This window comes from Vanessa cardui, chromosome W (genome assembly GCF_905220365.1).
Source record: "Vanessa cardui chromosome W, ilVanCard2.1, whole genome shotgun sequence".
NCBI lineage: Eukaryota > Metazoa > Arthropoda > Insecta > Lepidoptera > Nymphalidae > Vanessa > Vanessa cardui.
Window position 1 is genome coordinate 3,259,765 of NC_061153.1, and position 23,273 is coordinate 3,283,037.

The 23,273-nt window shown below is 37.7% G+C and overlaps 2 protein-coding genes and 1 pseudogene across 2 annotated transcripts; all 3 read right to left on the bottom strand.

Moving 5' to 3' along the window:
- Positions 1–6,429: 6,429 nt before the first annotated feature.
- Positions 6,430–8,436, bottom strand: LOC124542435. The gene is made up of 2 exons (XM_047120384.1): positions 8,298–8,436; positions 6,430–7,190 (listed from the first exon to the last, which is right to left on the bottom strand). Exons 1-2 carry the CDS (start codon positions 8,434–8,436, stop codon positions 6,430–6,432), a joined length of 900 nt encoding a protein of 299 aa, XP_046976340.1.
- A 10,373-nt stretch (positions 8,437–18,809) lies between these two features.
- LOC124542436 (uncharacterized protein K02A2.6-like) lies at positions 18,810–19,481 on the bottom strand. The gene has a single exon (XM_047120385.1). It carries the CDS (start codon positions 19,479–19,481, stop codon positions 18,810–18,812), a length of 672 nt encoding a protein of 223 aa, XP_046976341.1.
- A 772-nt stretch (positions 19,482–20,253) lies between these two features.
- On the bottom strand, positions 20,254–23,191 carry LOC124542437 (annotated as a pseudogene).
- Positions 23,192–23,273: the final 82 nt, after the last annotated feature.

Consider the following 23,273-nt stretch of genomic DNA (forward strand, 5'->3'; position numbering starts at 1 on the left):
CGCGCCGAGACCCACCCCACCCTGATGCGGCCGACTTCTACGACTCTTTTGGCGGCTGTTATGGGAAAATCTCTCCACCGACCCATGGTCCTACCCACCTTACGGTATACGGACCGAATCTCTAATATATAAAATGGTCACATGCAGGTTTCCTCACGATGTTTTCCTTCACCGCTGAGCACGAGATGAATTATAAAGACAAATTAAGCACATGAATCAGCGGTGCTTGGGTTTGAACCTGCAATCATCGGTTAAGATGCACGCGTTCTAACCACTGGGCCATCTCAACTCGTGTGAAGTTAGTTGCCGACCAATAATAAAATGACCTGGTGTCAGAGGTGAAAAATCTTCGGGATTAGACGACAGCGGCGTTAATGGGCGAGAATTTAGTATCGCCTCAATTTGAATTAGACTGGTGTTAAGTTCTTCAAAAGTCAGATTATAATTTCCCAACACTCGTTTGAAATGATATTTTGTCGACTTAACACCCGCTTCCCAGAGTCCGCCGAAATGAGGGGTGTACGCGGGAATAAAATGCATTTTTATTCCATCGTTAGCTAAACTTTCGCTTAGAGAATCGCAATTAGATTTTAAGAATTTAGAAATTTCGTTGTACGCACCAACAAATGTGGTACCATTGTCGGAATATATATCTAAGGGCTTCCCCCTGCGCGAAATAAATCTAAATAGTGCTAGTAAATACTTATTTGTGCTTAAGTCACCTACTAGCTTCAAGTGAATTGCCTTGGTAGAAAAAGAAATGAAAATCGCGATGTACACTTTTACTAACCTACAACCACGACCTTGTCGACTAGCGCACATGATAGGGCCGGCATAACGCCAACACTTTCAAATAGGTAACCCGAAAGAAGACGTTGCCTTGGCAAGTTTCCCATTAAAGGAGTAATTACATTACCTTTCATTCGACAGCAACGTACACATTTACGATAGCAAGCTTTCGCTAAATTTCGGCCACCTATAGGCCAATACAATTCCCTTATGGAAGCTAATAATAGCTGTGCCCTAGCGTGCATTAGTTTATTGTGTTCGTAATTAAATAATAATTTCGTAAAAATATGAGTGGACTGTAAAAGAATAGGACGCTTTTTATCATAATAGAATGTCGAGTTCTCTAAACGTCCTCCAACTCGCATTATATTATTAGAATCTAAGTAAACATTGAATTTAAGAGGAGTACTTTTCACAGGTAAATTTTGTTTATTTATAATTAATTTGTACTCAAGGAAGGACTCAATTTGACTTCTTAAAATAATAATATTTAATGCTTCTTGTCTTAAATAATTGGAAAAACGTTTAAAATCAATTAATGTGTAATCATTAACATTATCCGCGACAGCAGTCAGTGAGATATGTGAGCGAGTTTCAGGTAAAGTTTCAAATTCTAAATTAATTTGAGTAGGCCAATCGGGTTTATCTTTTAAGAAATCAGGACCGTGCCACCACATTCCATACCCCTGTAAGGTACTAATATCCACGCCACGAGATATAAGATCTGCTGGGTTTTTATTAGTTGGGACATGCCGCCAATTACAGTAACCAAAAAAACCTTGTCTAAAATTTCAGCAACGCGGTTGCGAACAAATGGTTGAAGCTTCGAAGGCAACATTTGTAACCATCCCAGAACGATGGTTGAGTCAGTCCAACAATAAACTCGGCTGAATTTTACTTGAAGTGAGTTTACAACCTCCTCATAAATCCAAGCTCCCACTACGGCACCGCACAATTCCAATCGTGGAATCGTAGTAGGTTTGATCGGTGCTACACGACTCTTCGCCATCAATAATTGAATCGTGCACTGACCGTCATGATTCAACACTGCGGATATATGCACATGCACCGTACGCACGCTCAGATGCTTCTGTGAATACATGGAGTTCTAACATTTCACATGAATCGCATATCACAACGCGTTGAATCCGATAATTATTTAAAAGAGGCAGGGCCTTGACAATAGCTGTCCAACTGGAGTGAGTTCCGAAGGTAATGGTTCGTCCCATGCGATTTTGTCTAACCACATCCTTTGCAATAACATCTTCATCGATACTACAAAAGGCGATAAAAGACCTAAGGGGTCAAAAATGCGTGCTATTACCGACAACAACTCACGTTTTGTACTATTATGGGAGGGAATCTTAGAGCCAATTATGAAACCCAATTCAGCGGAATTAGCAAACCAGTCAAGTCCTAATAATTTATTATGTTCACCGGATGCCATATTTAAGTCTAATGATTCAGAATTACCAGACACTACTTGAGATGAATTAGATTTTCACTTCCTCAGTGACATACAAGCTGACTTAAGTATGTTGGTGATTTCATTACGAATAAAATTACGAATAGAAATCGTGCTTTATAATAGCAGCAATCTCGTCGTTAGTGCACTCCAAGCCTAATTGCTTAAGGCATCGTGTCGCAAGGAAGGGTGCACTAGCCGTACCGTATGTGACAGTGTTTAATTTAAAAACCTTCACTGGATTGGTTGAATTTACTTCACGCCAAATTACCTGCTGCAAGTGCCTGTCCGATGGATGGACTACAATTTGTCGATACATTTTTTCGACATCTGCGGATAACACACACTTATACTGACGAAATCGTAGAAGTATGGACAGAAGTTCATCCTGAACCGTAGGACCTACCATCTGTAAATCATTGAAGAACACTCCTGATGAAGTAGGGCAACTTGCGTTGAATACTACACGAAGTTTTGTTGTGCTGCTACATTCGCGTAGAATTCCGTGATGCGGTATGAAATAATTATTAATTCAAGCATTCAAGTCTATTTCTTTATTTTCAGTCATATGGCCTAAACTCTCATATTCAGACATAAACTCGTGACATAATTTACTATAATCGGGTTTATTTTTAAGTCTACGTTCAAGTGAGTATAAGTAATTTATAGCCTTACGAAAGGAGTCACCAAGGATAGAAGGGTCATTCTTTAATGGGATACGGACACAGAAACGACCGTCCGATAAACGTGTCGTATTTTTAATAAATTGTTCCTCACACAACCTTTCTTCTGGCATATAATCAGGTGACTGAGATTGAATCTCCTCGAGATTCCAAAACCGCAATAAATCCTAACGAATTAAATCTAACTCACTGTAACCATCAAAACTAGCTTGAGTAAAATTACATGATATTTTATTTAATAATTTACCATTGCAATAGGTAACTGGGCCAGAAACGATCCAGCCTAGCCTGGTTTCACATAACACAGGTTTTCCAACACCTAACTTAATTTTTTCAGTACCTAGCAAGTCCCAGAAGAGATCAGCACCAAGTAAAATATCTACTTCCGACGGCTGGTAGAAAGTAGGGTCGGCTAAACAAATATTAGTAGGAATATTAAGGTTAGACAAATCAACTTCGAAACAAGGCATATCATTTGTTATTAACGGCAATACAAAACAAAACAACTTAACGGTATAGCTGTTATCCAGTGACGTCATTTTGACTTGACATGTATTGCCTACGCGAGAATTCACGTTATTTATACCATATACAGGGTTGGGCAGTATTTCAATTACTTGTAATTAAAATACGTAATTAAAATACAAATACGTGTTTGGTATTTTTATTTCAATTACTTCCTTAAAATGTAATTTGTAATTTGTATTTCAATTACCTGACGCAAAGGTATTTAGTAATTTGTATTTCAAATACTTGAGGCTTAAAAATACATTTAAACATTTATATACATTTAATCTTCACTTAACGGTCGTGAGTGTGAGTGTGAGGCGCGAAAGTGTAATGATGGTATTGTAGCAGTAAATATAACAAAAAATGAAACAAGGGAGAGAAAACTATATTTGCCTAGGCACTGCAGATGCGCCAGCCACACATTAAGTCTTCTGGCAACAACAGATATTAATAATTTCATCAAAGCTTCTCATATTAGCAGGATTCACTATTCAGCAATTGCTAAATGTACCTGGTGATGGAATATATCCAGAAGACCCAAATCGGCTTAAATCATAAAAGCCTGTCTTAGACATCAGTTAATATGTGCCTGTCCCACAAGATGGAACTCTTTATGATTCTATAGTGCAGATAAGAAGCAAATCCAAATTATATGAACTTTTTGCTAAGTTGGAAAAGACTAACACTTTCTCTGCTATAGAACTAGAATACTTGGAATTTCATCGAAGTATTAAAATCAATTGCTAGAGCTCTAGATTACATTCAGGGCGACATCTCTCATTGTACCACAACTTGAAGAGAACTTGTGATCATGTAATTTAACTAAAGCGGTTGATAATAATACGCCGCTTTGCTTATTATTATTCTCGATATTCGAAGGCGAGAGGCGCGCAGATAAAGCAACACTACCAGTGCCATCGCCAGTGCGAATTGAGCGCGCAGGCGCTGCAGACGTTGACGGAGACGTTGATATATTATTATTACTATTACAGCGATTACCTTTATGGTCCGAGACGTGAATTAATACATTATGCCTACGCTTACATAATTTGCACCCTGGTGTTTTACAATTGTTCGCAAAATGACCTGAACGAAAACAGTTATAACATATTTTATAACTAGATATTAACTTAAGACGAGCTTCATTACTTAATGCAAGGAGCTGTGAGCAACCTTTTAAGCTGTGGTCACCTTTACAACAGGGACAAGTCTTGGTGACAGGTTCAGTGCTTGGAACACCAAAACTCTGTGTCGTTACCATGGATTTTATCTTGGGAACGTATTTATTAGTCACGGGAGTATTATTTCGTGATAACTCTAAAGTTTCAACTAAGTCAGCGCGCGTATTAAGGAATTGAAGGAAAGCATCGAATGTGATTTTGCTATTCTTGTCTACACGGCTCTTAAACTCCTCCCACTCACGATAAGACATCTGGTCTAGCTTGCGAGTAACTACATATATTAATAAAATGTCCCATTGTTTAACTGGCTCACCTAAGGATTCTAATGAACGCAAGTTTTTATTTAATTGGTCTATCAAACCTTTTAACGCCATAGAGGATTCCTTAGCAATAGCTTCAATGTTAAATAAAGCTGACACATGATTCTGCATTAATAATCGTTTGTAATCATAACGATCACATATTAAATCCCAAGCAACGGTGTAGTTGCTAGCGGAAAACTCAATCGATTGAATAACTAAAGCAGCAGATCCCTCCAGAGAAGCACGCAAATAATGGAATTTGTTTATTTGGTCAATTTCATCATTATTATGGATAAGGCTAGTAAAAGTGTCACGAAATTCTAGCCAATTACTATAACACCCATTAAACCGTGGTAGCTGTATTGTAGGCAACTTAATAGGCTTATGAATGCTGACACCTGTATTTCTATTACTACATATAGACTCATTATCTTTATTGTCAACCGACTTCAAAAAGGAGGAGGTTATCAATTCGTCTGTATTTTTTTTTTTTTAATGTTTGTTACCTCATAACTTTTCACTGGGTGGACCGATTTTTATATTTTTTTTTTGTTTGAAAGGTAGAGCTTCCCGTGGGGTCCCATTTTAATTTTATTTTTTTCCGATGATGGTATCCGTATGAAAACGACATAAGTCTTAAATTTGCATTATGTATATGCACGACAAATAGATGAATAACTGAACATCGCGTTAACCAATTTCGATGATTCTTTTTTTATTATAAAATATATACTTCAAGGGTAGTTTGGTGAAAGTTTGGTAAGGTTCTGAGCATAGGATCCATGACAAAATAACGGAACGGAAGGGAACGGAACAATTCTGAGGAGCACGTTAGGGTCAATTTATACTAGCGCAGAGTCCAAACGCATCGAAGCGTCAAATTCTTCGCAACTAAAGCGAAGCCGCACTCTTTTACGTGTCAACAGCGGTGCTATTGAATCACTTGCCAGTTGACTCTCGTAGCTGAACCGCGTGTAAAATGGTTGACATTGATCTTGCTATGATATTACTTATATCGGAAGTTGAAGAACAAGAAAACGAAGACAGAAAAAAAAGAAAGCGGAATTATAGTGTTCACAACTTGTGGAAGAAAAGACGTATTTGTGGTGAATTTGCTACTTTTTGTATTGATTTATATAGATACCCGAGTTTTTTTTACAACTATTATAAAATGAACTACGATCAATTTACAAATCTAGTTAATATTTTGAGACCACACATTGAGAAAGAAGAAACAAATCTATCGATACCCATTTCCGTTGAAGAGCGAATATCAGTCCGCTTAAGGCGAGTTTTAAGCTTTCATACGATTGTAAACACTTTGACTAACTTACGCACAAGGTGTTAAACGCTTCTTGGTTGTTCAACTTAAATTTTATCAATTATCATCCCTTAGATAGAATAGCATAATTAAACAAGCTTGTATTTCAAGACTCTTTATTTAAAAATTTGCAATAATTATTCACCATGTAAAATCACAATTATTATGGTCATTATAATCAGTCATTATAAGTAAATTCGAATTCGTCAAATTTTGATTGCCGCTGTTGCTGTGTTCTCGAAATAGGTTGTGGTATGTAAGGTGATGGTGGAGCAGATGCTGTTGTGTTGGATATAGTGCCGTAATTTGAATGGTTGGGTGGCGTGGTTGAAGTAGATGGTGGACAATAAGTAGTGGGTGGGATGCAAGTTGAAGTTGATGGTGAGGAATAAATTTGCTGTTGTTGTGTTCCATAGCAGTTAATCATAGATGATGGAGTAATGGTGCTTTCCTCGGAAGCAAGTTTTACTTCTGCGTCAGTAACCAGGCCAAGTATTGCCCGTTTTAATTCAGCTTGAGTTCGTATGGGCATATTTTTTACTGATTTACTCATTGATAGAAAAAACGCATCTAATGGATCTTCTTCCTTTCCTTTGGCCTCGACATATTGTCTGAATAATTTTTCCGATAGAGGTAGTGGTTTATTTCTGGTAGTATGATTTGATAATGCCGAATCAGAGCGTGAACTTTCCCCGACGTCACATGTTTGTGACTCTATAATAGAGATGTCTTCTGTGTCTATGTCTAAACTATTATCAGAAAAATCAAGGTTTGATGTCTGTGATCTGTCCTGTAGGTATGGCTTTAAAAATTCTAACTCCTTCTCAAATTTAATTGGTTTTTCAGTTTTTCGAGCAGAACCGCTTTTATATTGTCTCAATCTAAGAGCCTTTTTGTAACAGTCACGAAGTTTCTTCCATTGTTTCTGACATTCGGACACTAGAAAAAAAAACCGTTTAATAAAAATATGTATCTAGTAAACTTCATTAATTTGTTACAGATTCCTAACTACTGCTATCAGTTTCAAAGCACTGGCTCATACTTTTCGAATGGGCTATGCTACAGTTTGGATGATTGTACACGAAATTTGTGCCGCAATTTGGAAATATTTACGACCCATTGTTATGCCAAAACCAACGTCAGAATCATGAGTTAAAATCGAGGATGATTTTAGAAGGTTATGGAATTATCCTAATTGTATAGGAGCGATTGACGGTAAACATGTCAATATAAGGGCACCCTGGAATAGCGGAAGTCTCTACTACAATTATAAAAAGTTTTTCAGCACTGTTTTGTTAGCTATTACTGACGCTAAATATAAATTTATTGTAGTAGATATTGGAGCATTTGGGCGTAACAACGATAGCGGCATATTAAGCAGTTCCAAATTTGGACAACTATTACAAAATAATATGCTTGGTATACCGCCAAATAAATACTTGCCAGGTACGAGAGTACCAGTTCCTCATGTTTTTGTTGGGGACGAAGCATTCCCATTGTGTGAACACATTATGAGACCTTATCCTGGAAGTCAGGTGTTAAACAATAGCGAGAAGAAAATCTTTAATTATCGTTTAAGTCGAGCAAGGCGTCTAGTGGAAAGTTCATTCGGAATATGACAACAGAAATTTGAAGTTTTTCAAAAACGTATAAGAATGCAACCAAAGTTTTTAGATACGATGATTCTTGCATGCACGTGCCTGCATAATTACACTTTGGGAGATTTTGGGTCTGAAGACATTGCCCTGTCTAATAATAACATTTTACAAAATTATTCATTTGACAGCCAAGACATGGACATAACCGGTAATCAAAATGTGGACGCGATGAATATCAGAGAGAACTTCAAAACTTATTTCATTTCTGAACATGGGGCAGTACCATGGCAAAATGAAATGATATCACGATGTTAAGCAAGAGATAAAAATATGTTTAACAATTAAATTGTCAAACATATTTTTTTGGCGCCACCCCACGCCGCACCCCAACAGCAACATCGCACGGCAGCGAAAATATTGTGTAATAAATAATAAATACTTGTTTTACTTACAGTTAATTTCATTTCCCCGCTAACTTTTTCCCAAGCGTTATTTTTCGAATGTTTATCACTGTAATTTTTAGCTTTGGGATTAAATAGGCATTCATATTTTTGCACCAGATAAATTAATTTTTCGTCCGAGTCCATCTTGATCAACACGACGCAGGCCAATTCCCGACTGATGACGCGTAGGTTCGCTAGTGGGCGCATGGATTCGCGAGAATGCGCGCGCACCAATCAGCGTTGATCATGCGCAGACGCGCGAACTCCGAAGAATGCGCGCGTCTTTTTAAAATCTCAGTAGTAATGTGTGCGTTACGACATGGCGCTAAGGTTGAATTTGTTATGTTCAGTTTTGGATAGACGCTTCGATGCGCTTCGACTCTGCGCTAGTATAAATTGAGCCTTAGCGATACTCGGTCGAATCTTTTATATTTATAGGTTATTTGGATATTTGAGTCACCTTCCGTAATGTGGTTATGTTTATGTAATTATCATAGTCGAATATTATAATCAACTAGCAACCCACCCCGGCTTCGCACGGGTGCAATACTGATACTAAATATACTACAGAATTTGTTTATTTACGACATCACATTGCAAACTTCTAAAATTATCAGTGTTTCTTTATTTACTATATTGTTCATGTATTATATATACTAACCTTCCCCTGGAATCACACTACCTATTAAAAAAAACCGCATCAAAATCCGTTGCGTAGATTTAAAGATATAGGGACAGAGAAACCTAAATCTAAACTATTTGAATCACTTATTTATCCTTTCATCTTTGACCATGTCAGACACCTCTTGTCTGAACGACAACATGGATTTATTGCCAAAAGGTCCACAAATACTAATCTACTGTCATATGTAACAAATCTCATAAAGGCAGTGGATGATAACAAACAAGTAGATGTAATATATAGTGCTTTTTCTAAAGCTTTTGACAAGGTTGATCATGATATACTTTTGGAAAAACTTAAAAGCTTTGGTATTACAGGTTTGTTTTTATCGTGGTGTGGGTCTTATCTTCATGACAGGAAAGGATGTGTAGTGATTGACGGAAGCCACTCAGAATCTTTTAGTGCTACATCCGGGGTCCCTCAAGGATCAAACCTGGGTCCACTATTTTTTATTCTATTTGTAAATGATCTGGCTGACTTATATACTAAAAAAAAAAAAAACTGACGTTTGGCGGTGACTAGTGTGTCTTATTAATTTACTAAGTTAAAAATAGTAAAACTTGTCGAAATCGACAAAAACTTCAAAAAAACTTTAAGTGAGTAAACAGTCTGTGAGTGAAAATAAAATTACACTGATAAAAGTTACAAATATAGTGATTTCTGTGCTTCGTTAATCAGCTGATTGGATCAGCTGACGCGTATATACCCCCACCCAAATAAAACAACAAATATTTTTACCTTTTATTCTGTTTACATTATAATTATCTCGTCTGTTTAAATACATAAACATTATTAGTGACTATTATTACTTACATTACTATAACAATATTTCATTTCGTTAATTTATATTACATAAAAATATTTTTTTTTGGTGACATCTATCGGAGACGTTAGTTATTACGTTGTATGCAAAATGGCCAACAAATGCAATCAATGCGGCAAGTTCTTGTCGCCTACAGATGGCGCAAAATGCAATAAGTGCAATGCAGTATTCCATCGGTCATGCGTCAACATCAGCCATGACTCCCGCCTCCCCGCGCGCTGGACATGCCGAGGTTGCCGCGGACCGGAATATAAGAATAAGTCCCCGGTAAATACTGAATCACCCTCGGATATATTTATAGACGCTAACTCTACAGAAAATGAGGAGAAGACATCGGAATTATCCTTAGCTAAGGAGATGAAGCTTCTGAGGATGGAGTTAATATCTGTCACGCGGGAGATGACTTCATTCAGGTTAGAATTAGCCAGAATGAACGAAAATATGGGTGAAATCAATAAGAGGGTTGATAATGTGGAAGGGCGCATGACCTCTTTAGAAGAAAAATTCTCCAGTTCTGGTGTCAGCAAAGACGAAAATTTACACGATATTATCATACAGTTGAAAGCAGACATCAATGACAGAGAACAGAATACATTATTAAATGATGTACAAATAACGGGTGTGGCAGAACGGAGTGGAGAGAATGTTTTGCATGTAACACAAGCGATTGCTAGTAAGTTGGCTATGGCTCTGGACTCTCGCGATATAGTAAGCGCCGAGCGCGTCGGCCCGCATCGCCTGTTGACGTCGAATGAAGAGCGTAGTCGCCCGCGGCCGGTGATCGTGCGATTAGCGCGACGGTCTCTTCGCGACGACATCAAAAAGGCGGCGCGCGTGCGACGCGGAACCGATACTACAGGTGTCACTGACGGCAATCCCTCGCGAGTCTACATTAATGAACATCTGACCCGCGTTAATCGCCTATTGTTCTATAAGGCTAGGGAGGAGGGAAAACGTCACGGCTGGCGCTTTGTATGGACGCGGGACGGGAGAATTCACATGCGACGCGAGACGGATACAGCGTATTAGAACAGAAAACGATTTAATTAAAATTTTTGGCTCAAAATAATTTTGAATTTTAATAATAGTATAAGATTTGTGTATTTTCAACCGACTTCAAAAAGGAGGAGGTTATCAATTCGTCTGTATTTTTTTTTTTTTTTTTTTTTTTATGTTTGTTACCTCATAACTTTTTACTGGGTGGACCGATTTTGATAATTTTTTTTTTTTGTTTGAAAGGTAGTGCTTCCCGTGGGGTCCCATTTTTTTTAATTTTTTTTTCGATGATGGTATCCGTATGAAAACGACATAAGTCTTAAATTTGCATTATGTATATGCGCGACAAATAGGTGAATAAGTCAAAATCACGTTAACCAATTTTGATGATTCTTTTTTAATTATAAAGGATATACTTTAAGGGTAGTTTGGTGAAAGTTTGGTAAGGTTCTGAGCACAGGATCCATGACAAATTAAGGGAACGGGAGGGAACGGAACAATTCTAAGGAGCACGTTAGCGATACTCGGTCGAATCTTTTATTTATGGGTTACTTAGATATTTGAATCACCTTCCGGAACGTGGTTATGTTCATGTAATTGTCATAATCGAATATTATAATCAAGTAGCGACCCGCCCCGACTTCTCACGGGTGCAATACTGTTACTAAATATACTAAAGAATTTGTTTATTTACGACATCACAATGCAAACTTCTAAAATTGTCAGTGTTTCTTTACTATATTGTTCATTAATTGTATACACAAACCTTCCCCTTGAATTACACTATCTATTAAAAAAAACCGCATCAAAATCCGTTGCGTAGTTTTAAAGATATAGGGACAGAGATTGACGGAACTCCTAAACGGCTTACAGTTAGGGTGCGATTTGGGGCAGAATTTCTTACTGTCTTTAATCAAATTTTGTGTATATGATGTGATGTCATATGATGTACGACACAGAATACGAATAGCTCTTTTGCAAAGTTTGTTTACTGAGGTCGATTACAGCTCATTCGAGGGTGGTACCTTGTAGTTTATGCCGCATGACGTATTACAGCCGCATTTTCGAAAGTCTATTTTTGCTTCATTCGAAAGTTTCTTTTGAAATTGTCCCTGAAGTAGTTTCTGATTCATATAAACGGCACGCTTAATCTATCTATATTAAGAAAATAATGTTAGTCTACATCAGCTTCACTTAAAATCAAAAAATAAACACACCGGCTCCAAATATAACAATAACTATAACTACGTTATATAATCGTAAATCGACTTTTAAGTAGTCTAATATTTTTCATTTCATTTTACCTAGGAGGACTCTCAAAAATGTGTTAAATATGCAATTATTTTTATTACTTTTTAGTGCATTTTAATTTGCTTTAAAATACTGTTTTGTTTGAAGTCGGTTTTTCTTTTTGTTAAAATTTTATTTATTATTATATCTCTTGCTTTGTAAAATTTAGAATATTGATGAGAACTGCATATAATCTATGTAAAATTAAATTACAGAACTTTATTGTTATAATTCTCTGTACACCTTATAACATCTGTAATTATGTATTTTCGTTAGGTGGTTATAATAGTAAAAATTATTACCACTTAGTAATTCACTCTATAATAAGTAATGACGTGTCCCCGGTCTTCAAAACAATTTTTTTAATAATGAGCGAACCTAATATAGAACATATATATTTGTATACATCTCACATATATGTGTATTTGAATAACTATATTTGTCTTCATCATTCTTATCGTTATTTTATAGCACCGTTATTATACTCATTTTATTTATTTATCAATTTATTAATTTATTGTTATTTTTTGCGTTTCATTGAGGATAAAAATGATTAGTAGTAAAAATATTAAATTAGGCTTATTTAACCCAGGTTCGCTTGGTTCACATCACGATGAGTTCATAGTTCTTATGGAGCGTCATAACGCAGATGTGATAGCAATCAATGAGACGTGGTTGCGCTCAGGAGAGGATGGCAGAGCTCCTGTTGTGCCTGGTTACCGATTGCGTCACATACCGAAACCGGTTGAAATTCGATCACGTGGTGGCGGTGTCGGTTTTTATATCAAACGCGGTATATCTGCGCGCACACTGCTGCACCCGATATCGCCTCTTGTGGAGCAAATGTGGCCATCAAAATAAATGGCAAAACCATAATTATTGGTACAGCCTACCGCCCCCCTTGGGGAAATATAGCAACCTTTTTTGACGCATTGACCGAAACAATAGGTAGTTTACCCTATCACGATCATCTATACGTGTTAGGAGATTTTAATATTAATTATATGGGTACGCGAGATATTCATAAACAAGCATTGGACCTGTTCCTATCGACTCATGGCTTAAGACAATATGTCACTGGACCCACTCATTTTACTCCTAATAGTGAAAGTTTAATTGATCTAATTTGTTCGAATATATTAGTTAGTCAGATTAGAATAGATTATGTAGCTGAGTTCGGAGGCCATGCGTTTATATCCTGCGAAATAAGTATTAAAAAACACAAAATTTTACCAAAAACTATTATTTATAGACCATTAAAGGACATCAATCCAGAACATCTTAATGAGACACTTAATTTAATAAATTGAAAAAGTGTCACTGATATCGAGGAAATAAACGACATGGTGGCTGTATTCAATAGTAACTTGTTGTGGGTCTTTGACTTACTGGCACCTAGTAAATTAATCTGCATCAGGGAAAACCAATATCCCTGGATAACATACAATATAAAGTTGTTGATGAGTCGTCGGGATGCGGCTCACGTAAAAGCGAAAGGGACACAGTCAGAGACAAGTATAAGTTTTTATAAAAATTTGAAATTGCAGGTTACTCAAGCAATACATAGAGAGAAGTCTGCTTACTTTAATTACCATATAAACTCGAATATAAAAAACTCAACTGTGCTTTGGAATCACTTGAAAAAATATATTAATATAAAACAAAAGTGTAATAATATTATACCAGAAGAAATCAATAATCCGACTACTATAAATAATCATTTTCTAAATATCCCTGGTAGCAATTACGTTTCTCTTTCGACAATTTATTATTACGAGTTGCATAAATACGGTACAGCTATCTTTACATTGTCTACTAGTAATGATTTTTTTTTTTTTTTTTTTTTTTTATGGTATAGGTGGCAAACGAGCAGGAGGCTCACCTGATGGAAAGTGACTACCACCGCCCATGGACATCTGCAACACCAGGGGGCTTGCAGGTGCGTTGCCGGCCTTTGAGAAAGGAGTAGGCTCTTTTCTTGAAGGTTCCCATGTCGTATCGGTTCGGAAAAACCGCCGGCGACAGCTGGTTCCACAGAGTGGTTGTGCGAGGCAGAAAATGTCTAAGAAATCGCGCTGTTGTGGATTTTCGGACATCAAGATGGTGCGGGTGAAACTTAGAATTTTGACGAGATGTCCGAAGGTGAAATTCAGCAGCCGGGATTAATCCGAACAATTCCTCGGAACATTCCCCGTGAAAAATTCGGTAGAAGATGCAGAGTGATCCAACATCTCTACGCAAAGCCAAAGGATCAAGGAGATCGGAAAGGGCTTGATCGTCGATAATTCGAGCCGCTCTACGTTGGATGCGGTCAAATGGAAGGAGCTGGTACTGGGGAGCACCCGCCCAGAGGTGAGAGCAGTACTCCATGTGAGGCCGAATTTGCGCCTTGTAAAGTTTTAGGCGATGGGCCGACGTGAAGTACTGTCTCGCCTTGCTGAGCACACCGAGCTTCTTTGAAGCCAATTTGGCTTTGCCTTCCAATTGACCGCGGAACTGAACGAGGCTCGAAATATCAACGCCAAGTATTCCGATACTACCTGTAGCGGCTATCGGGATGTTCTCAAATCGTGGAGATACGACAAATGGTGTTTTTTTAGCGGTTAACGCGCAAACTTGCGTCTTTTTGGGGTTGAAATGGACTAAATTTAGCCGGCCCCAGTTCGAGACTTCGTTTAACGAAGACTCGATTTCAGACACAAGTTTGTTCCGGTTTTCTTCGACGTTTTCCCGAGAAATATTAGCGCGGCCGGTGTATAAGGTGTCAACGGTACTGTCGTCTGCATAGCAATGAATGTTAATGAACTGGAAGTTTTAAAAATTTTACGCTCCTTAAAGTCGAATGCCATGGGTATTGATGGTATTTCATTGGATATGTTGCTACTGACTTTACCGATCACATTGTCAAATATTACCACTATTGTCAATAAATCTATTTCATGTAATACGTTTCCGACCCTATGGCAGACGGCTCTGGTAAAACCTATACCCAAGAAAGATAATGTTACTTAGATTAAAGATCTTCGTCCTATAAGCATATTACCATGCATTTCGAAGATATTGGAAAGAATAGTGTGTAACCAATTAACTGCATACCTAGAGTCTCAAAATATTTTACCCGATAGACAGTCGGGGTTTCGCAAACATCACAGCACTACTAACGCGTTGTTAGATGTAATTGACAATGTTTTGTGTGCTCAGGACGTAGGTGAGGGTACAATCCTTGTTTTATTGGATTTCTCGCGTGCCTTTGACACAATCAATAGGTCATTACTATTATATAAATTAAAATATTACGGGTTCAGTCTTGACACAATTAAATGGTTTTTGAGTTATATAGGAAATCGTAAGCAAATTGTAGAAGTAATAAATGAGGATGGGTCAAGAGCTCTCTCTGATTGTTGCTCCGTTAACAGGGGTGTTCCTCAAGGATCAATATTAGGGCCTGTCATTTTTGCGCTATACTGTGCCGATATAGTGAAAAGTATAAAACATTGTAAATATCACATATATGCTGACGATATACAAATTTACATATCATTTAAAAACTCAGAAATGAATTTAGCTATACAAAATTTAAATGACGATCTTCAGCGCATTTCAGAATGGTCAGATTCACATAGTCTTATTTTAAATCCGAGCAAGACTAAATATATATTATTAGGAACAAGAAACCAGGTGAATCTAATTAATGACCTAAACCCATTTGTGCATATTAAAGGCGAGGGAATAGAACGAGTCACAGAAGCGAGAAGTTTGGGCTTGTTGATCGACGAGCGATTGACCTTTGAAAAACACACTATAAATACAGCTCGCAATTGTTTCTATAGATTAAAAGTTTTATATCAGATCCGAGATGTTCTAAGTAAGGATATGCGCATAAAGTTATGTGACACTCTAGTTCTTTCAAAGTTTAATTATGTTGATGCGGTCGTCGGGCCCAGATTGCTCGCTCGCACAAAAAATCTTATTCAGCGTATACAGAATGCATGTATTAGGTACTGCTACAAAATACCGCCTCGCGCACATGTTACTCCATATATCAATAGTGCCCGAATGGCGAAGATGGAATACCGCAGACAATTACACTTTGCCACCTTGTTATTTGGTATTATTAAAAATAAAACGCCTATATATTTGTACAGCAAACTAAGTTGGGCCCACGAAAGTAATAGAAGTTACCAAACGAGAGCGTCTGCTTATATGCTGAACGTGCCGGCTCATCGCACAGCAGCATTCCGCGGCAGTTTTCGTTACGCGGCAACGAAGTGTTGGAACAACATCCCCCCTCCGCTTCGGATCCTGAAGTCCGTAAAAACATTCAATATCAAATACAAAACATATTTATTTAATATATAGCTAGAATTGCACTAATAAATGTATAATTATGTGTATGTGTATGTATGTGGTATATGTATGTGTATGTATATATGTATATGTGTACATATGTTTATAGCATATGATCTTAAAAATTGGCTTCGTTATCGAGTTACGTAACTATGGTCTACCACCGGCTTAATTACTTTATTTATAAATATATATATATATATATATATATATATATATATATATATATATATATATATATATATATTTTAATACTCGTATATATATCTAAATTGATATTCAATTACACGTAAAATGTATCTCGGTTGTATTTAATACATATAAGAAATATAACATAAAGATTTTTTTTTTCCATAGATACATATATAAATATGTACGTATTATCTCACCTTAATGGTATGGCTCCGTTGCTTGCATCGTGTTGTTCCATCGACTATATGTTAGCTATGCTGAGAAAACTGCCGCTAATAACGAAGTATTGTTACCCGTTTGATTTAACTATTGCTTTCGTGGGTAGTCTAGAAATAAAAGAATAATATTTCAATAATTATTTATATTTTTTATATGAGCTCACATAATATATTTATAACTCACCATCGACTTTAACGTCCAATAATTATTTGTTTTTTTTTCTGGGTCTCACTTTTCTTGTTCATTGTTATTTATAATAAACGCAGAATAAACAAATAATATTACTATAGTGCACGTCTCGCGACCACCGGCGCACGTGGCATTCTGATAACATTCCCAGTTGTCTGTAACTGGTTTTGTTTTTTCTTTTTTTTGTTTACATAATAATAGATACCTATGTATATTGAAAAATTACTATTTAATGTGTGCAGATTTATTTAATGAATATAATATATATTTTATGTATATTGTATGAGATCACTCCCAAAGAAACACCACAATCTACTTATTAAGTTTAATAGACTTTACACTGCACTCATTTACATATACTATTCGATCAAATATTATAGCAGTACTACAATATAAATTATACAATTATATCAATATATCTCGACATACAATTATATCAATATATCTCGACTAGACTTTCGTCTTTTCAAGTTCGCGCCAGAATGCCCCACCGCCAACCAGCCAAGAAGAATGTCACTTTTTCCCGCCATAAAACTCTGCTCCCGATTGGCTCATGTTCATGACATCACGTTGTCATCAGCCAATATTATAACAAATGTCTTTAATATAGAATTATTACATACTATTCGCAATCAACTAATAAAAGTAAGGTAAAGTAAAGTAACAGCCTGTAAATTTCCCACTGCTGGGATAAGGCCTCCTCTTCCATTCCATCAACTAATAAACTTGTTATAAATTTAATAAAACAGTAAAATTGAGTTACAACGATTATACATATATCAAATACATATTTATAACGAAATCTTTTGCTATTTTTTTCGAAACTAACCCAAACGATAAGAAGAAGAAGAACGATGGGTAAGTTTACGACCGATCGACTTATGTCACAAAACTAACCAGACAGTTAAATGATCGATTATCTTTACTAACTGAAAAAGTCATTGATTTAACAACTTATCAATTGATATCAATTACATTGAGCATAGTTAACAAAATACATTTTAAGAATAATATTAAATATTTAATCAATTCATTACATTATATTCGACTTCTGCATATATGTAACGAAACCTCTTAAATAGTTTATCGAAATGAACCCAAACGATCGATTAATTGGGTCATACAACAGAGTAAGTTTACGACCGATCGATTTATGTCGTAAACAAACTAGATCCCTGAACGATCGATTAATCAGGGCGCCCTAACCTCCTGAACGATCGATTAATCAGGATGCCTAGCGACGCCCGCACGAGCCGATCGATTTATCCTCGTGGAGCAGCCGTAGGTCTCTCTCTAACATTCGTAGTGTTCAGCCTGCGAACCGATCGATTCTCGCATGCTGGCTCTGTAACAACGAAAAATATTCTGTACATAACAAATCCTTAATTTGGCATACAATAAGATGTTAGTAAACTAGTTCGAAATATTGTCAGTATTAATTTCGTTGTTAAAATAGCTATCAACTTCGTCGGTCTCATCGACCTCTAGAGCAGCCACATGAATCCATGGCTTCATGCGGTCTGCAGCAACGGTCGTTGGGCGTCTGTTTTTGGTATACCCTAAGCCCGGTATGGGTGCTACAACATAACGGTCACTGCCTAATACCTTACTAACGCGATATGGACAATAAAAGAGGGCATGAGTTTCTTGCTTTGTCCATCGTTATTAAAACATGTCTGTGTTATTTTTACTAGGTCACCTTCATGATAGGTACGCGCCGGTTTTCGATTACTATCATACCTATCCTTCTGCTTAACCTGCTCCCTATCTATTCTAGCTTTAACTTCTTCGTATGACATCTAAATCTTCGTTATTACTACTATTAGCATTACTTGTGGCGTCATTAAGCATAGGGTTAAATTCGCTGTTCATAGAGGTTCCGAACATTACTTCTGATGGTTTCCTTCCTATTGTTTTTTGAATAGTGTTATTGAGTCCCCGTTGAATTTTACCTAAGTTTTTATCCCATTCTTTTTCACCATGCTTAATACTAAATGCCTTCAGAGAATCTAATATTGTTCTATTGTACCGTTCTACCTGACCGTTTGATCCGGGGCTAGCTACTGCATTTAGAACATGTTTTATCCCCCTATCTAGACAAAAACGCTTGAACGAATGTGACGTAAGACAACTACCGCGATCACTTATGAGACGGTCAGGATTCCTGAAAGTGCTGAAGATATCCTCCAGAACCCTAACTACGTTTTGGGTGTTGGTGTTTCTAACGGGTTTGAGAAAGCAAAACTTGGTAAAACCGTCCACAATAACTAACAGGTAAGTAAAACCTCTATTAGACTTCACAAAGGGTCCAAGGTGGTCCACATGCAAACTATGAAATGGTATTTCTACTTTGGCAATGGGGTGCAGTAAACCCTCCCTAGTAGCACAGTTGTTTTTTGCATATGCACACTCAATGCAAGCTCCCACATATTTCTTGACGAACCTGGACATCTTTGGGAACCAATAATTATTTTTAATTCTCTCTAAAGTTTTCTCAACCCCAAAGTGTCCAATATCGTCATGATTAAGCTTACATATTTGCCACCTTGCACCCTTTGGAACTACCCATCTAATACTATCCTGATCCCCATTCAAGTAACAAAATAATCGATTATTTTTAATGATATAATTCTTCTTAATGTATCGCAGGCCCTTTTCGTCTAGATCGCTATTTAATATGTCTATTATTCTGCATAGCTCCGAGTCACCTAGTTGGAGTGTATGAAGCCAATCATCGCTACTAATGGACAATATCATTGGAAACTGAACCTCGAGATTTTCCGATGGTTCTACAAGATTTCGAGACAAAGCGTCTACATGGTTCATTTTAGTACCAGCCCTATATTCAACTGTACAGTTAAATTCTTGTAGCGTCAACCACCACCGTGCTATTCTTGGGATTAGATCCCGCTTTGAGAACGTGGAACGCAAGGCGCTGCAATCTGTAACAATTTTGAATTCTTTCCCTAGCAGATAAACTCTAAATTTACGAAGAGAACAAACTACTGCAAGGGTTTCTAACTCGTAAGAGTGGAAGTTCTTCTCTTCGGGAGAAGTCTGCCGACTATAGTATGCAACAGGGTGGAAATTCGCGCAGCCTTGCGATCGCTGTAGAAGAATGCCACCGATCCCTAGCCTACTAGCATCGGTGTGTAATTCCGATTCCGCGGCAGGGTCATATATCGCTAGAACCGGTCTACTAGCTAATATTTCTTTTAGCCTCTCAAACTTGTTCTTGATCTTCGTTCCATACCCAGGACGTGTCTTTCTTAAGTAATTTGCTAAGAGGAGACGAGATCTGCGCAAAATTTTCTATAAATTTACGAAAGTAGCTGGCAAGTCCTAGAAATTGCCGGACGTTGTGTATATTTTCAGGTTTTGGAAAATTAATAACACTACGTATTTTCTTTTCACCGGGCCTGATACCATGTGCACTAATTTCATTACCTAAATAGTCTACCTTGTCTTTCAAGAACTCGCATTTTGCCAAATTTAGGGTAAGTCTCGCCTTCTCTAACATTTGTAAAACTTCTTCCAATCGTTCTAAACACTGATTAACGTCTTTACCGAAAATGAGGATGTCATCAATGTACGCTGTTGCTTTAGTAAAACGAGCTGAACCTAGTATTGTATTCATCATACGTTGGAATACGGCAGGTGCATTAGCTAGCCCGAACGGCATACGATTGTACTCGTATTGGCCGTCCGGTGTAACGAATGAGGTCAAATGCTTACTCGGTTCCGAAATCGGCACCTGATAATAGCCAGAGGCTAGGTCGAGGGTGATGAAACAAGATTGCCCAGCGAGACGTGCTATCTCATCTTCAATAAGAGGCATAGGATATCTCTCTTTAACCGTCACCGAATTAAGCATGCGATAATCAACACATAACCTCGAAGAACCGTCTTTTTTCCGCACGAGCAGAATAGGACTGGCATAGTCGGAAACAGATTCTCGTATCACTCCAGCATCTAGCATATCACCAACCATAGAACGTACCTTCTCCCGCTCGTGGTGCGACAACCTGTATGGACGATAAACGACTGGACGCTGACTTTAAGTTCTATACTCATTTCGGTGACATTGGTACAACCCAGCTCCTTTAAGGAATATGCAAAACAATGTTGATATTTCTTAAGTATTTTTACGAGATCTCGCCTTACATCTTCAGAGATTCCTTCACCCACGCGCACCTGGCTTTCGTCAAACCCCTGCTCAATTTCTACAACAGTCTCATTGACGACCCTATTTACAACATCTACTCTTTCACCGCGGCAAAAAACGTGCTTAGGCGATATACGGCAAAAATCAGAACAAGGCACGACCATTACGACAATATAACCATCTATTGAACGATGAATGCCACCAACAATTATATATTGTTGATTAGGTTTTCCCGAAATCATATACTTCAAAAGAACTTCACCATCGAACGCCGGCCTAGTTTCTACTCTAACAGACGCTGAACCATATATGTCAACTGTTCTGGCTATTGAAAATCTCAACAAATTGTCACTCTTATCAATAACTCCAGAATAAGGCATCTCATTCCCAATATCGTAAAATTGTAACGTGGACTACGTTACAATTTTACGATATCTTTATAGACCGATATATGAGACTGCTCTGTGAACGACTGTCCTATTAGTACAGCAACCTCTAGCAGATGATCACTCACTACCTTAGAAACAACCTTAGCTTCTACACCATCAACACTAATGTAAACAGTCAAATTACCTAACGATTGAACCACACTATTCCCAAATCCCTTCATAAGTGTAGGAATATTGTCGTGAGATATCCCTAGTTCCCTAGCTGTAGATTCTTTAATCAAAGTAACATCGCTTCCGAAATCAATGAAAGCTTGAAGTACAAAACCATTAACTTTTATTTCTTTCATAAATTTCGTACTAGGGCAAACATTGATACTTGTGTTTTCGTTTTTCATAAAATCAATTCGCATAGCCTTCTGCACCGTACCATTACCACTAGTTGTTTTATCATCTAACCTACTTAAACATTTTTCCGCAACGTGACCTGTCTTATTGCAACGTGTGCACCTTAGCAGTGGTTTAGGGCAGTGCAAGAAACTATGGCCCCTTTCCTTACAATTGTAGCATCCGGCTGCATACCGATCTGGTCTAGCCATTTGCCTAGAGTTCGTCGTGTTAGAACCCTGAGAACTATCAAAATTCCTACTCCTAGCATGAAATCTGTCCGGACCGGATTGATTGTAATCCCTTTTACTAATTAAATACTGTAAAATCTGATCAGGATGTGTACAACGTAATGCTAAAGCTCCCGATTTGAGTGTCTTATCTGTAATGCCATGTATTATACATTCTACTGCGCGAGTACCGACTATATCACATTGATTAACTAGACTTAATTTCTCGTAGTAACACACTATGGATTCGTTGTATCTACTCTTCTCTTGATCATGTCTTCCAAGGTCTGGCCATAGTTCTGTTCGCACGGAAATGCACTTAACAATTTTGCTTGCCATTCTTGCCACGTATATAAGATAGTATTTAAACTTTCGTACCACGTTTTGGCCAGACCTTGCAATTTCTGCATAGCAAAATGAATGGTGGTTCTTTCATCCCAACTGTAAACCGAAGCGCACTCATTAACCTTTTTTAACCATACGTCCATCGATCGATGGATTAAAATCCGGCAATATATTTTTATGATCAATTTTCTGCAATTGTTGTGATGCGCTTTGGTTCACAGGTGGTAATGCTAGACCATCCCTCAAATTCTTAATAATATCGAACAAATCTTTTTTTGAAAAAGTCGGGCTACGTGACCTTTCTGTCCGTTGGGCGTGGTCGCGCTGCAACTGCTCGCGCTCCACACGATGCTCTGCACGTAGCTCTGCGTCTCGGCGCCGTTCCGCGGCGGAGGAGCGGCAACGGCTGTCGTCTCGTAGCTCCGTGTGATGCGAAGCACGATCGGCGTCAGCGGCGACTCGCATACGGCTGCGCTCCCGTCTTACTTCATCCTCCAGTATGCGAAGACGCTCCCGGCTCAGTTCCATGTCCAGCTCTGGCCGATGACGATCTTCTGACAACCTTCGACTTCGACTCCGCGCGGCAGAGTGAGGCTCCTTGCGACTTCGACATGGAGTTTCTAGCCTTCTAACCGGCGTTTCTGACATGGTCTGAAATGTTTTGGTTGCAGAATCCCGCTTCTGAAATGTGAGATCACTCGCAAAGAAACACCACAATCTACTTATTAAG

Bases quoted from the DNA above. Each gene is read 5' to 3' on its own strand.
- LOC124542435 (XM_047120384.1), bottom strand. From the start codon at position 8,436: ATGGACTCGGACGAAAAATTAATTTATCTGGTGCAAAAATATGAATGC. The intron at 7,191-8,297 runs GTAAAACAAGTA...TTTTTTTTCTAG, and splicing joins GGAAATGAAATTAACTGTAA to TGTCCGAATGTCAGAAACAA.
- LOC124542436 (XM_047120385.1), bottom strand. From the start codon at position 19,481: ATGTCCAGGTTCGTCAAGAAATATGTGGGAGCTTGCATTGAGTGTGCA.